We start from the raw sequence: 16,297 nt of genomic DNA, 5'->3' as shown, positions 1-16,297 counted from the left end.
GTGCCCACTGGGGTCAGCCTGGTGATGGAAGTGAGTGAAGTGACCTGGGTGTAAACACAGTAGGGAGCCCTGAGGACAGAGGTGCATGGAAACGGCCCTTCACCTCCCACCCCCACCCAAGAGGCAACGCTGCTCTGCTGCAGTCAGTTGTTGCCATCCAGAAATGCAAGCCCAGTATTGCCAGATCTTCTGTCTTCTCCAGAAGATGGAAGTCCAGATGTTTACATGAAATATCCTAATTTTCAAATATTGGCAACAAGTTCAGTTTTTTGTTTTGTTTTTCAATACCATGAGGGCCAAACTATTATAAACAAGTGTGTAGGCTGGTTCCAGACCACAGGCCATTTGTTTGCAACCGCTGACCTGCAATGAATGCCTGAGTCTGACTGCATTCCTCGGCTCACCCCTCCTCACCTACAGACCCGGAGCAGAGGATAGAAAGGAAGGGCCTCTTGTCAGTTGGTTGGATAGCCTTATCCTCTGTTTAAATCACGTAGGACCTTCTTCCCACAACTCCAGGAAACCACATCTTTTTAAACCCAGCAGTTCATATGTTTTCAGGGAACTTGACTTTAGTTGGAAATGGGTCTAGACCCTCTTCACTGCTGTAAGCAGTCTAAGAGTCTGCTTTGATTAGAAGAGAAAATGAAAAATGAATCTACTACTCAAATATACCCTAAATATCTTTTCCTCTGCCCGCCAGGGGCTCCTGATACGCTCTGATGGGGGCATGAGGTGCTAACTTAAATAAATGTCTTCTTCAAGATAGCATACCTAGAACCCTCCTTTAAAAGGGTGTCTACAAGCCGTCTGACCTCTCGGGAAAGCTCAAGGAAATTGCGCCCCAGGCCTCAGCAGGAGTGGGAAGTGGCGGCCATCATAAGCTTGGGGCCTGGGGCACTTCAGGCGGCCTCCTCTCCAGCCTCCAGGGAATATAGGAATTAACCACATTTTATACGAGAGGCAGCTACAAAGAGCACAAGGGACCCTATACACTAATTCAAGCTTCCTGCCTCTATGGACTGTTCTTTGTGTCTTCTTTCTTCTTGGGATGATTTTATATCCCCTCACTCTGGCCTCGGGTGGTTTGGTGGAGTTGGTATGCTACCTTCAGTTTTTGTCATTTGGTTAATTTTGGGAAGGAGACAGACAAAGACTGAAAAAGCAGAGAGGAAAGAAAGCAGTTCTGAGAAGTAGTAACCCTGAGGGAAAGTGTTTTGTTTTCTGTTGCTGTGCCAGGATGAATGTTTAATTTAGACTCCTTCTGATTCCTATTCCAGACAATTAACCCTGCTCCCTGTCCTGTTTTGCATTCTTGTTGATTCTCCCGAATGACAGGTGGGGTTGTGTGTCTTTGCAGGAAGAGAAAGAGAAGGTGCAAGCGCAGAAGGAGGAAATTTCCAGCCACCTGAATGATGTGCTTGAGAATGAACTCCAGTGTATCATTTGCTCAGAATACTTCATTGAGGTAATTACAAGCGGTGGCTCGCGCCTTGTTGCTCTCCCGTCCCTGAATGGAGCCTTGGCTGTACAGGCTGTACTGCTGTAGGGACGCATCCTGAAGGACTTTTTCTTCCAGGAGCTTCTTGTAGCTATTTGACTTCAAAGTGACCTCTAGAGACGGCCGCTTGCCATTTGTTTTTGTAGCCTTGACCTTCGCTGTCCTTTTTCTTATTTCATTTGTTCTTGAGTATTTATTTGATGTAATCAACATTTTTAGCTGCTGTAAAGCCTGTATCTCTTTGTTATTGGGGAGAAAACAGAGCCACATGGTGTAGATTTTTGAGTATCGAAGAAAGCTGCTCAATAAGCTACTCTTTCTTTACTCGGAATGGCACGGTGCTGAGAGTGGGCGTGTAGTGCAGCCTTTAGACTTCGTGATAAATGTCAGTTATGTGTGGTCATTTGGGGAATTCAGTGGCCAAGTGGCGTGTTTTGCAAGCACTCTGAGGCACCTTATGAAGATGAAACACCTCTCTCCTAGGTTACCATTTGTTATCCTGTTATGTTTTTGCACTGACTCTTATTTTTCACAAATTCTATTTGTGACCAGTTCATCTTACACCACAAGCTTAAATTTAAGTTGTTAAATGACAGTGCTTTTCAGACTCCTTTAAAAAGGAAAATTCATACAGACACTGCTTCCTTTTTCTGGTGGTCTTTAGGGAGGTTGAGTCTGTGGGCCTCCTGAACAGCCTCTCTTGGGCAGACCTGTTAGTTTTGCTCTGAATCCACTTTGACATCACATCATAATTTCCCTTATAGTTTCTAGTTATTTGATTCCCTACTTAGGAAAAATGCAAGTACATGTAGTTTTGACAGGGCTTATGCGCTCTACTAGAGGAAGACAAGGAAAGGGGGCTTGGAAAGAGTAATGAGTGAGCCGACTTGGTGCATGTGCAGACAGACAACTTGACTTGTGTTTTGTTTACAGTCTACCTACCGCCTGACCTTTTCTCCTGGTCACCTCTTAACGTCAGTGTTGGAAAGAGGTTTGATTTTAATTAGACATGTTTTTGGACCTGCTTATGAGAATGTATCTCATATAGTAAACGGAATGTCTCCGAGTTGGCTTTCTGGGCTCAGCATGACATTTGAGAAATACACCATTTCTGTGTTGTTTTCCACTGCTATCATAAAAGCAGGATGAAAGACTTTTGAACCTCAGAAAAAACATCTTAGGAGACATACATGAACAAGAGTAATGAAGAGAATGGTCAATATTCTTGGGAATGGAAGGGGCCCTGGCAGAAATCTACTGGGTTTACTCAGAGGAGCCCCTCAAATAACAAGCTTCCTTCTGCTTTCTCTCTTCTCATAGGTTTATTTACTTAGGGGTTCAAACACTGGCAGTGAACCCATTACATTTTTTCCTTTTTCCCCAGTTTTTTTGTTATCTTTTACATTTAATTTTCTTTTTTGGTTTCTTTTGAATAGAGATGATGCCTCCTACCATTCTATTACTGAGTTTTCAGAGTGTGCTCCCCTTCATATATTAAAATTGAGGTTCTAATTCACCATTAGTAGGACCTACATTTGTCTTTCTTAAGCGAATTAATGATGTATTTGTACCAAACATTCACATGTTTGTTACTAGTCCTACTTGTGCCCAGTGATATTTGTTTGCAAGGCCGCTAAGCCCTGTTGGCAGTTGTCTGAGTTAGTGAAACAAAACAGACAAATCAGCCTGCCTGGGGCCCGAGTCTATGAACTTAATTTTGAGAAAGAAAATGAATCATCTAACTTAAAGCTTAAAATTTCCAATCCCTAAGAATGACCCTAATACCCTTTGTAAGCTCTCTAGATGGGATAATGTTTAAATTTCCATTTGGCCTTGGGAATTGACTCCGGCCCTAATTTTGAGATCACAAGCACCCAGGGAAAGTAAGCATGATGATGTGTGTTTTCACATTCCCATTGCAGACGGTCACCTTGAACTGTGCCCATAGTTTCTGCTCCTACTGTATCAATGAATGGATGAAGCGGAAGATAGAATGCCCGATTTGTCGGAAAGACATCAAGTTTAAAACCCCCTCCCTGGTCCTGGACAGTTGCATTAGTAAGATGGTGGATAACCTGGGTTCAGAAGTTAAAGATCACCGAATGGCACTCATTGGGGAACGAAAAGGTGAGTGCCCTCAACGAAGGACTTAGTTACAAACTGGAAGATTGTTTTGGTTGGAGAAGAGAGTCAGATAAAGGATTCGTGAGCTAAGGAAGAGGTGGAAGAAATGGGGAAAAGTAAAAGAAGTTAAAGATAATGAATGTGTGAGAGTTAAAGTATTGTAGAATTAACTCAGTTAACTTGAGCAGCTGGAAAGGGTTGAGGCTTCAGTGTGTGTGTCTTGGTTGTAGGGGGTAAAAAAGATGATTAGAAAATACATGATCAGACAGATTGCTGTACTGATCACTAGGTGGTGCTGTTGTTCAAGACAGTTTAGTTGCTGTCCAGGTGTTGCAAAGACCTTGGCTTGGGTGTACAGTCAATTGTAAACAGGATGTGTATGAGTTCGGGATTCACAATTTGGAGAATGCCTGAAGAAAGCACACATAACAGGTTCTTTCTATAAGAGTCACAGCTTATTTACACAAATTGGGCATAATGTTAAATCTAAGAGAGAACAATTTAATCCTACCCTGTCATCTTTGGGGATTCTAACAAGTCTCCCAGTTGGAGAGAGTTTGGATAAAGAGATTGAGGAGGGGGTGGGTGAGTTTCCCTAACGAGCCATGCTTTCATAGTGAATACCTGCTCATTTAATCAAGCCATCTCATCACACTGGGGCCTGTTGTGTTGAGGGTTGCAGAGCAACCCTGCTTAAGATTTGGATGTCCTTGTGGCAAAGATATGCCCTGGGGCAAAGCACAAGGAAGCTAATGGATGTGCAGAATTGGTTATTAGGCAGGGATGAGAGTGCATAGAAGCAGGGCGGATTTGATTATCACATTCAGTCCCTTTAATAATCCAGTATAGCACTACCTTCTGGGAAAGCTTCAGAACCCAAGTGCTGTGCTATCAATTGGCTGCACATAAAGGCCAATCAGAGAAGAAGAACCGGAAGTTCGCTGCCCTTACAGGTGTTTCCCACCACCTGGCCATTGGTAACCCATGTTCAGGTGTGTCTTTGGATGTACCTTTCTCTAACTCCAGCCATACTGCTAAGAATGGGATCTTCTGTCCACTGCTTCCTTTCTCCCAGCCCTTCAGCAGGTATCAGCCACTGGGAGTAGGGCCAGGAATCTGATGCCGATTGGTCAGCCAGAGCAGAGGCAGCAAGCTTGTCACAGAGCTGGTGGTGCAGGTGCCGTACAGGAAGTGTGCTTGAGCCTGTTATACACAGGGGAGACATTCTGACCTGTGGGAAGGGGGGGCGGCACTCAGGTGCCTCTTGAGAACCAAAGTTTTCCACCTTTCTGACAGCTGTGTGCTGCTGGATTTTGTGCCCGGTATTAAGCCCCAGCAGATGTTTTGACCTTCCAGGAGCTACTTGATTCTGGGAGAATCCCATTGCTGTTCCTCTTCACCTTCCATCCTCCGTAGCATTTACAGGAACACTATACTACGTACCAGGATAAAATGATAAATAAGCCATCGTCTTGGCTCTCACAGCACCCACCTCTGTGGAGGAGATGGAGAGGTCATATGACAGGTTCCACAATGGTGCTAGGAAACTCCAGAGAAGAGGACACTTAGTTTGCCTGGCAGTTGGAGGTATGGGAGAAAGCTTCAAGGAAGAAGTGCCGTTTGAGCTGAGTCTTACAGGTTCACTAAGGGGTAGCTTTCCAGCAGAGGAATGAGCACAAGCAAAGCACAGAGGCATGAGAAGCGGTGACTTGTTCCTGGCAGTCACACAGGATAGAATGTCTGCGTGGGTGCCAGAGCCGCATGCGGACATTGTGAATGCCTCCTGTCTTGTTCACTGTTTCCTTACGGAGAGGAGCAGTGACCTGGCAACCCAGATTCGACCACAGTCAGCCTTTGAGCTGAAGTGTGCTGGGTCTGTGTGGGGCTGGGGACACTCACGCACTTTCTCCACTCAGCGCACTGACTAGGCTTATTCTCGCAAGCCCAACCTCGGTAAATGGCTTTATGCAGCAATGGAAAGGGAAAGAACAGCCCCATGTCCTAAGTTCACCTCTGACTCCCCTCACACAGAGTTAATTCTGCAGAGTAATATCAGACCCCCCTTTTCTTTCTGAAGGCTAAAGAGGGGGCCTCTCTGCCCTTCTGGTGACACGGGGAGCCTATACAGTGAGCCAAATCGGCCTCCCTGTTGCATCACTGGCTGAGGGCAGCTCGGCAGCAGCCTCAGATTCTGCAGTTATCGCAGTGAGTGCAGCCTTGAGGTTTTCTCTAGAATCAGAAGGTTCTGAAGCCTGATTTAGGGAAACATGTGCCAGAGCCATCAGCAGCTTCACTGGTCCGCAGTGTGAGGTTTAGAGAAAATTCTCAGTTCATATAGCAACCTTCCTTGCCAATTGAAAGCAGGTTTGATCCGCAGTGCATGGGAATTTTAAAAAGGACCAAACTTAGGATCTGGAAACTAGGATTGGCAAGCCTGTAATTGTCAAAGTCCTGACACTGCAGCAGGGCTGTTTCCTCTTGAGCAGGGTTGCTCTTATCATGAGATCAGAGAGAGAGACTCGCCTGTCTGTGGCAGCATGGGCCTCTGATTCCTCCTCGAGCAGCCTCACTCCAGGCCTTCCTGGCTGGTTGTTGTCAAGTCCCACGTCCCGTGGGAAGAGCAGTGCCTCATGACTGATGAGCCAGTGATCCTTTGTATACCCTGGGACCAGATTACACAGAGGAGAGGAGGAGACTCTTAGGATGCCAGAACCTGTGTTGGAGAAACGATGCTCTGGAGCTGGGCAGACAGGGAACATCCTAAATGCTTGTTGCATGAGTAGCTGTCACTCCGGGATACTGACGTGAGATTCTTCTAAAGGGAAGCCATTCATCCCTGCTGGAGGCTGGCCCTCAGTAGCTGGGGAGGTGCTGGAGCAGCCTCCTGTCAACTGCTCCCCCTCCCCCATTTCTTCTCTTCTCATTAAATGCTGCTTGGTTGACAAGAGTGTTAACATTCTTACTTTTAGCTTTCCCTAGCACTTTCTTTGGGTCATGCTTAGAAAAGGAGAGAGCAAATTAACTAGCAATAACATCTCATTGGTCCTTTAGAATAGTGATTTTCAACCCAGGAACTTTTCCAAACTACATTCCCCAGCTCCCTTGACACTCTGTTATTGAACTGAGGCTACTAGAGGGACTGTGCCATGGCCTTCAGGTGTGCCAAGGTGGGAAGAAGGGTTTATGGACCACAGTTTTCCAGAACCTGTGAGACAGGCCCCTCCAGATGCTGAAGGTCTCTAGGAAGATCGGCCCCTGCCAGACCACATGGCCTGTGGTTCTTGCCAGCTTCCTGTAGGCTAGGAGGCGGGTGATCCAGACCCAGGACAGGAGAAACTGTCAGTCTCTGAAGAGAGAACCTGCCTGCCCACCTGGAAACCTTTCCCTGACACTGTCGTGGAAAGGAGTATGTGGGGAATGGCAGTAGTAACAGTGCCTGGCAGGTGGACCTCATCCAGAGAGAATGTGTTAACAAATACTTACAATCCAACCAGTCCTGCCCTTAGAGAATCAAGAGGGCCATGTGTATGAAGTCTTGCATGCCTACCTGGCATAGGACAGTGTTTGTCTAAGGGACAGTGCCTCTCAGCAAGGGTGGCGTGGGGTGGGGATGCATGCATCCAAATAGTACATAACACTGGACTCTTTAAAATTTTTGACTTTTAAAAATTTACCCTTTGCAAAGTTGTCATGGGATAGAAAATTAGCAGATTTACCACTAGAAGCTTTTTTCTTTTTTTTTTTTTTTCCTTAGATTTTTTTATTGGGGAATTGGAGAAGGGGAACAGCCAAGTTGTTGTCTTTCAATCTTAGTTGTGGAGGGCGCAGCTAGCTCTGCTCCAAGTCCAGTTGCGCAGCTCAGCTCAAGGTGCTGTGTTCAATTTGTTGTGGGTGGGCGTAGCCACCATCCCATGCGGGAGTCGAACCAGCAGCCTTGTTGTTAGGAGCACGTGCTGTCACCAGCTGAGCCATCCTGCCACCTGTTGGCTAGAAGCTTTTTTCTTAATAGTCCCAAACCACCTGTCATTTTCTGCTCCTCCTTGCTTTCCCTTCTCTTCTTTTGTCTTATTGTTTTTCCTTGTCTTGTCTATTCATCAGTGACCCTCATCGCCTTGATTGGCATCTCAGAATACACAGGTGGAAATGACAAGAGCAGCACAGGAACTGTTCACCCCATGGGGAGGGACTGATCTTTCAGTTTCTAAGACATTAATTGGAATATATGGGGTAACAACCCAGAATGCCTCAGAACGTTGACTTTCTTGTTGACTCTAGTCCTTGGAATTTCTGAATAGTTCTTCCATCGGGAGGTCACAGCCTGTTCCGGACTAGTGCTCTCTAGTGGAGTGTCTTCCCCCCCTTCACCACCTCACTGCAGGCACCCTCAAAAGCTTCCACAGCTTAGGAAATCGGCCTTCCTCAATGTGATTATGATCCTCAGTGCCCCTCAAATGCACAGATGGCTGGATTTGAGGGAACTGTGCTATGCCAGGTGAAGAGATTCAGGGCTGACCTTTGATTACCTGCCCACTGAGTCAGGAACTCTGGTGAGCCCTCCCACCCCACCATCTTGTCCTGAAGGGGAAGAGCAGCGCTCGCTGGCCGCGCCTTGCCCCCCAGGCCGGAGAGAAGGGCCTGGAGGAGGAGCCTGAGCCACTCAGAGCTTCAGGAGAAGTGAGCGAGCAGCTCTGGCCATCCCTGGGCGTCCAGCAGGAGCCGCTGCAGATCACTGGCTACTGTTTTCCACAGCAGAAGTTTCCCCTGGCTCTTAAAAAAATGGATCCTCCTTTCCACTAGCGTGTAACTTTATGATTTGCTTTCCAAACGTACTTCCAGGAACTTATTGTAGAAGACCGCTTGTGTAAATATTGGGTTGTCGGAAAAATCATGATGCATTTTTGCAATGAAAAACAGAGAAAAAATATGTCATGACTTTTCCAACAACCCAATATATAGAGTAGTGTCATGAACCAAAGCAGCTTTTTCTTGAGTTTCTTGGTTCCTGCACTTAACACTGGATGTACACAGAATATTTTTAGAGCAAGCTCATGTAAGTTGGTATCTAGATTTCTATGAACTCATCAGGGAGAGTGGCTGGGGTGTCACTGACTGTGCCTCTCTTTTTCCCCATAGAATACCACAGAATAGGTACGTCACCACTGAGGTGTCTCTGCATCAGCTGGATATATATCCTTCCTGCTGCTCTGGTTCCTAGGAAATCTGATAAGACAACACGCTCCTGTGCCTGGCTAGGGCTTCTGCTTGACTGCTGTCTGCTTTCCTAGCCTGGAGAGCTTGGACCTCTTAACCCGTGGCCCGTGCCACTGAACCAGAACCAACCCCAAAGAAACATCCCCTTTTTCCTTCCTTCCTCTGGGCCTTCCCTCCTTCTCAGTACCTAAGTGCCAAGAGCTGGGAATAAAAGTGAGCAGGCACTGGTGCAGCCTCTGCCCTCCTGGAACTTTCGGTCTAGATCAGCGGTTCTCAACCTGTGGGTCGCGACCCCTTTGGGGGTCGAACAACCCTTCCACAGGGGTCGCCAGGTACTTGTATGTGGGAATATCTGCATGTGGGCCTGGAGACGGATAGAGGAGCGGTGTCTCGGTTCCTAAGACCATCGAAAATATGTGTTTTCCGATGGTCTTAGGCGACCCCTGTGAAAAGTTGAGAACCGCTGGTCTAGATGCAGGGCGTGGGCTGCTTATAGTGAAGTGCTATAATAAGAGAGATGAAAGTGCTAGGTAAAGGCCAGGGAAGGCCGAGAAGGGAAGCGAAGGGAAGGAAGGGAGGCGGGCACATTTTCGGGGGTGGGGGGCTGGGCCGAAAGCAAGGGGGTGTGAGGGCTGAAACAAGGGCAGAGTAGCTGGAGTATAGAGCGCTAGAGAGGGCTGAGCAGTGAGTCTTGAAAAGCAGGCAGGACTGGTCATGAAGGGTCTTCAAGACTGTGTTAAAGATTTGGCCTAGGGACCGTGGGAAATCTATGGAAGGTTTTAAGTGGAGGTGTGACTGGTCATGTTTATATTTTTCTGGATACGTTAATATGGCTACAGTGGAAATAAATGGTGATGGGAACGAGAACAGAGGCAACAACCCTTACCAAGGGTGATGGTGGCTGGGCTAGAGAAACAGCAGTGGGGGTGGAGAGAGCAGATGGACTTGAACAGTAGTTTAGGGGGTGGACTCTGCAGGTTTGTGGAGCTGGTTTGCTGTGAGGAACGAGGGAGCTCAGAGTCAAGGATCATTCCCAGGCTTCTGTAGGCAGCTGGGTGGATGGTGGTGCAGTTTGTCAGGGAGACCAGTTAGCTTTAGACTAAAGTAGGCTGAGGGCAACTGAGGATGTCAGTGGATCTGTTTAATGGGTATTTTAATATATGGACCTGGAGCCCAGAAGATACTAGATTTGGGGATTCTCTGTATGGGTGATGAGAGCTAAAGGTCAAGTCCCTATCCCTGAGAAACACCCACATTGAAGGGGTGGGGAGTGGAAGAGGAGGACGCAGGGCAGAAGGATGAGGAGCGGGCAGAGATGGAAAAGGAGGGAAGTGTGGGACAGGCAACCAAAGACGTCAGAATGGTGGCTTTGAGCCTTGCCGACCACTTCCGTCTCTGAGTTAGTCCCTCATTACAGTCCAGACATCTCTTACTTCTTTAAAACACTGCCATGGTTGAAATTGTATTTGTTAGTGTGCTCTTGCCCATTGATTTATAAACTTGAGGGCAGGGTATTTTTTCATCTTATTCTGTGTGGTATTATCAGGGCCTAGAGAGTGGTAAGTCTTCAGTAAACGCACATTTCTGAGTGGTTATGAAGTGAGGGGTCAGCGTGTGAAATGCTGCCGAGAACATAAGGATGAAAAGTTGCCCTTGGGATGCAGCACATGTGTGGGACATTGATGACTTTATCTAGTGCAAGTTTGGGGAACTGTGGGGTCAGAAACCAATTTTCAATAAATTGGAGAATAAGTGAGGGAGTAGAGAAGAGAAGAGTAAGAATAGATGAGTTCTTCAAGAAATTTGGCTCTAAGGTGGTGGGGAGCAACAACCAAAAGAAGCCTGTAATTGGAGGAGGAAGTGAGGTAAAGGAACTTTTGTTTTGTTTTTTAAAGACACGAGATATTTGAGCATGTTCAATTGCTGATTGGAAGGAGCCTGTCCAGAAGGAGATGCTGGGAAGCCGAGAGAGTGGATAGGAAACAATTCTTAGGAGGGCAGGAAGGGGAGAGAATGCAGAGCACAGACGGAGGAATTGGTCTTTAAAAGATGACGCATCCTCTGTTTCATAGAAGTGTATAATGTGGGAGGGTGGGCAAGGAAATTGGCTTGAGGGGAGTCAAGACAGTTTTTCTTGTGGCTTCTGCATGTTTCTGTGAGCTTCTAGGGGAGGCCATTAGCTGAGAGGAAGGGAGCCTCGCTTGTTCTCTCAGCTCTCCAAGGCTGAAGGCATGCCCAGCGCCAAGGCCCACCGCCTCCAAGGCTGCCCACAAGTGGGAGAAAGTAACTTGAATCCTTTCAGCCCTCTGACCAAAGTGTCCCAGACCTCAGTCTCAGGGAAGAGGAGTTTCCTTGGTGCCTTTATTGTGCCCTTGGTGTAGGACACGATCCCTGCTTCCCTGGGTCAAGGAAGCAGAAGCAATCGGAAAGGACTGGAGGCCAGCAGTAGCCCCCCCCTACCCCCTCCCTCTAGACATGGACGGAACTCATGGACGGAACTCCCACCTCTCCCTGCCAATCACTGTGCATGTCATTCCCACCTTCCTTCAACGGGTATTTATTGAGGGCTAGCTTTGTGCCAGTTGCTATTCTAGGTGCGAGGAATAGAAGGAGAAGTGAAAATCTAATGTTAGATGTGATTAGAACTAGGGGGAAAAATAAAGCAAGAAAGCAGTCGGGGAGTGATGGGGAGAACACTGGCAATTTTTGATGGAGTAGTCAAGGAAGGCATCACCGAGAAGTTAGTGTTTGAGTAAAGCTCTGAAGGCAGCGGCCATGCTGCCATCTGACAGAAGTGTCCCATGCAGAGGTGCTAGGAAGGGGGAGCTGCTTGGGGTGTTGGAGGAAGAGCAAAGAGGCCAGTGTGGCTCGAGTGGAGTGAGTGAGGGGAGAGTAGGTGAGGCCAGGAGGTAGGGCTTGGGCCTTTGAAGGACCTTGGCTTTGACTTACTCTGGGAGGAGTGAAGAGCAGCGTTTGAGCGGAGCCACATGGCCTGACCTCTGTTCTCTCTTCACTGCACCTGCTGTGGGGAAGAGACTGAGAGCGGCATAGGGAGGCCAGGGAAGCGCCATGCAGGCTCCTTTTTATTTCTCTCTTCTTTCTCTCCAAAGCAAAGAGACACTCCTGAAGACCGTGCTCCAAGGGCGTTTAAAAGACATCCCAGGGAGCCTGGGGTGGCCTGGAAGATTTGTCTGTGGCCTGGTCCTGGGCCACTGTGAGACAGCGCGTGGGAGAGCCACGTGGGCCGGAAACTGAGTTAGGAAGTCTTCCATTGTGAGCCTTCCACGTTCGCCAGCCTTGGCGCCATCATTGTCCGAAGCACCACCGGTACTCACCACACCGACTACTGCAGTGTACTTACGAGACTCTGCTTCACTACATGTTGAATGGGTTACATAGTTCTGTTTTTAAAGTTTGTTATTTTTGTTGTTGTTTTGATACCTCAGAAGCACCTCTGTTGACATTTGTTTGGGACAGCTTTGATGTAGTCCTATGGCTGCCCCTGAAGCTAAAGCAGCCTCTATTTGAGAGGATGGCATTACCTCTTTGTGAAAACAAGATATTATTTCCTGGAAATACAATACAAAACCTATCAGTTGCTCAGCTGGACTTTGGTGTATTTATCTTCCTTTCCAGCTTCCAGACAGTCTCACAAGTAAACACTGGCAGCTCATAAATTGCAATCAAGTGACTGTGTCAGATGGTAGACTCCAGTGAGTGTCAGCCCCAGCAGCCAAGCGCAGGGTCACGGCCACGGTGATGGGCTCTGTTAAGCCACTGGCTGTGTGTTTCCTTTTTATTCCAGAGGTGGGTCACTGTTTACCTGGTTCCAGGATAAGAGTAAGTTACCTTCTTTCAGCTGGAGTTTCAAAGTTGTTTCCAAATCTATTTTACCCAGTGTCAGAAAACATGGGCAAAGATTTTATGAGAACGTGTGCTTTTTTAAAAAAAGTAAAAGTCATCTCTCTTTTCCTGCCTCCTAAACAGAAAGAAAACTAGTTTGATATTTAGGAGTTAGAAGCTTAGGAAAAGCAGTGACAATGAGAGACAAAACAGGAAGTTGAAGAGTAGTCATTTGAAACGAGCCCTCTAGGAGGACGGTGAACTGTATTCTGTCATTCAGTGATTTGCTTCCAGATGGAAAAGTATTTTCCTCTCCCTTTTTACTGCCTACCTGGAGAACCATTCTTTGTAGTTCTTTGTTTACACACTGTGTGTTTTCATAAAGGATTGGAAACTATTGACTCGCCAATGTTTTGGGGACGGTAGCTTTTTTCCTTTATTGAGTATACTGTGAAATTGAGGTTCTGGAGTCCCTCGTCTTCATTTCCGTCTTTCTTCCCATGAGTACTGATGGAAATACTGCTGTGGTCAAGGAAGAAGTAAATTAAACATAGAAAACAATACTTTAAAAATATTTATTGTAACCACATTGAGAGAAGAAAGAAAAGATTATTACCACCTTGATGTAATAAATCTGTTTTTCCTGTACATGTGCTTTGTTTCTGTGATTGCTTGGGCATATATAAATTTTTATTTATTTATTTATTAGATTTTTATTGGGGAATTGGGGGAGGGGAACAGACAAGTTGCTGTCCTTTTGTTCTTCAGTCTAGTTGTGGAGGACGTTGCTTCACTGGCCCATNTTACCTCCCCTTAGGATATAGGGACCCACTCGTTGGAGATCCAGCTCTCCTGGGTCTCTACCTAGCTCTAGACGGGGCTTCAGGGGCATCTCTGAGGCAAGTTTGGGTCCTCATAGAGGACAGGCCCTGAGAACCCCCGCCCCAGCGTACATGAACACCACAGTCCTATGCAGACAGGCACCCAGGAGATCATTGAGAGCCTCAGGTGACACTGCTTCACCCCAGGTAGGCACAGCCAAGTGTTTCCAAAGTGAATAATTAGACACCAAATGTATGGTGATGGATGGGACTCGAAAGGTTTTCAGGCCATGTGCCTCTGTGAGTTTATGCTTAGCTATGAGAGGACTCCTCTGGCTTTCTGGCCCTTTCTCAGTGCTCTTCTTGGTCTCTCACTTTCTTAACTGGCCTTTCCCAGGGAGAGCTGACTGTATCTCTTCCCAACTCCGCGTTTAGGGGTTTATGTGGGGTACTTTGAAATCAGCCATGGTGGGCATATTTACACCATGGAAATTGGCAAGTGCTACGAATCAGAGAGTTTCCCCCTGGAGAACCAGTTAAACATTTAGCAGAACCTCATTGGTATCTTCCCACATGGTTGATTCCTGAGGCCTTGTCACCCCACATCTTCCCAGTTCTCCTGAGAAAGCCACTGATCAGGCCACAGTGCTGTCTCCTTCCTGGTGCTCTGAAATTTCCCCCAGGATGGCAGTGGTGTCACTGCAGAGGCCCACCCACTACTCTAGGCCACACCCAAACACCTTTGGAATCACTAACCCCTTTAGAATTCCCAGTTTCTCAACAAAATCCCATCAATTCCATAGCCACTGGGGCCCAGACCTAATCCCAGAGGCCCAGGGAGAAGGCAGATGCCATGCCTCCCTGCACCCCCCATTTTCCTTCCTCAGTGACTTGAGTTCTCATAGCCATGAATGTAGATAGGCATTTGGCAGAGTGGGTGAGGACAGGGCTGTAACCAGCAGCAACAGAGCCTCAGTGCTCAGTGCGGCCAATCAGTCCATGTGCCCCATCTTACTTCCTCAAGCCGTCTGTCTTCCTACAAGAATCCTTTAATGGAGAGTGGGAACCTCTGGCTAGGGCACAGGGCGTTTCTCCAGGGCTGGAGCGTTAGTGCTGGATGGTGTGAACTACATGTCACCCTGAGCTACATGAATCTGGATATTAGCCCTCTCTTCCCTGGGATACCATGTTCCCACCACACAAGCCAGCTCTGTGTCTTCCAACATGGACACAGGTTGTCTTGGGTAGCATTCTTCTGATTGGGGAAAAGTCCCTCCCAGGTATGCTGTGACCTGGGAACTGAGATCTGCCCTTGACTCAAAGGCCACAAAGTAGGACTGGAGGTCTGACCTCATAATTGTTACCAGCACTTTAGAAGAATTAACTCATACCAACCCTGTTAGAATTTCTTTTTAAAGCCTTCCCTAATTCCCCAATAAAAATCTTTTTAAAAAAAGAAACAAAAATATTTATTATGGACATAGCTGTTTTTCTCAATGTTTTGTTAGTCTTACATCTACATAACCTATAATGTAAGTCTTACATAATAACCTATAATGTAACTACTTCTGTCTGAAGGCCCAGCATTCTGCACGGAAAATACATCAGTCAAGCTCCTTATTCCACAAAACCCTACAGTGCAAAACTTCAGTAAACTCAAGGCCGAGTTTCCAAGATAAAATCAGCTCCCAGCCATCCAAGCAAAAGACAGTGCAGCCACCACCTTGTATGAATAGCCATTTACACTCTGACACGATGACAGGCTTGAGAAAAGCAAATTCATTTCCAGTAAAATAGGTTTCATTGCCACTGAAATCCTTACAAGTTACATTGGGTGCTAGAAAATGTAGTACATGAGCTATATATTTGTACAATTAACTGGTTCTTGTGTAACGTTTATTTTTTTAGATATTTACAAATATATTGTTCCACTTTGAGGTCCTCACACTTGTCTCCTTGCCCCCATAGTGGTAGTTGCAAGCCTCCAAGGTCCCATGGTCACTGACACAGCCACAGGACACCCATATTGGGGATCTGTGCATCGCACTTTTTACAAAACAGTGCTGCAGTGAACACCCTGACACATACATCATTAGAGGAAAGCTCCTCAAAGAAAAAACATCTCGACTCAGAGCCTGAAGGCCATCTGCAGAGACCAGTCTCACAAACTGACCGTCCTCTCCCTCAGCTGCTGGGCAGAGTGACTTGCAGCCTCTCCCTTCAGAACACCACATTCCTCTCAAATGTGCCACACAGGTTAAGAAAGTGAGCTTTTTGGGGCTGGCCAAGTGGCTCAGTTGGTAAAGAGTTGGCTTAACAGTGTGAGCTCTGAGCAACAGGGCCACCGATTCGATTCCCACATGAGCCAATGATGCTACACCCGCGCTAAGCTGTAGCTGAGATGCCAGCACGTGGCAGGATGGCTCAGCTGGTGTAACAAGAAGATTGCCTGTTCGATTGTGGGCTATACCCACCCGCAACTAAAACTGAATTCGGCACCTTGAGCTGAGCTGCCGCCCGGATGGCTCAGTGGATAGAGCGCACGCTCTTAACAACAAGGCTGCTCGTTTGACTCCCACATGGGATAGTGACTACACCCACCCTCAACTAAGATTGAACACAGCACCTTGAGTTTAGAGGCCACAAGCTGCAGATGGGCAGCCTGATGGCGACTGGCGCCTCCCACAATGAAGATTGAAGAACAACTTGGCTGGTCCCCTTCCCCAATTCCCCAATAAAAAAAAAGAAAAGGGTCCCCTTCCCTAATTCCCCAATAAAAAAAAAAGGAAACTTAAAG

The 16,297-nt window shown here is 47.0% G+C and overlaps 1 protein-coding gene across 4 annotated transcripts in view; it reads left to right on the top strand.

Annotated features, from left to right (window-relative positions):
• Positions 1 to 13,327, top strand: part of RNF8 (ring finger protein 8) — a 33,320-nt gene extending 19,993 nt beyond the window's left edge. For 3 of the 4 annotated variants that reach the window (XM_019666567.1, XM_019666569.1, XM_019666570.1), the window contains exons 6-9: positions 1,361 to 1,468; positions 3,424 to 3,628; positions 8,759 to 8,773; positions 11,947 to 13,327. In XM_019666567.1, coding sequence (XP_019522112.1) covers positions 1,361 to 1,468; positions 3,424 to 3,628; positions 8,759 to 8,773; positions 11,947 to 11,963 — 345 coding nt within the window. In that variant the 3' untranslated portion in view covers positions 11,964 to 13,327. The remainder of the gene's footprint in view (positions 1 to 1,360; positions 1,469 to 3,423; positions 3,629 to 8,758; positions 8,774 to 11,946) is intronic. The other variant, XM_019666568.1, reaches the window with a different exon arrangement.
• The last annotated feature ends 2,970 nt before the right edge of the window (positions 13,328 to 16,297 follow it).

Source organism: Hipposideros armiger, unplaced genomic scaffold, assembly GCF_001890085.2.
Source record: "Hipposideros armiger isolate ML-2016 unplaced genomic scaffold, ASM189008v1 scaffold_475, whole genome shotgun sequence".
Classification (NCBI taxonomy): Eukaryota; Metazoa; Chordata; class Mammalia; order Chiroptera; family Hipposideridae; genus Hipposideros; species Hipposideros armiger.
This window is presented reverse-complemented; position numbering and strand designations above follow the sequence as displayed.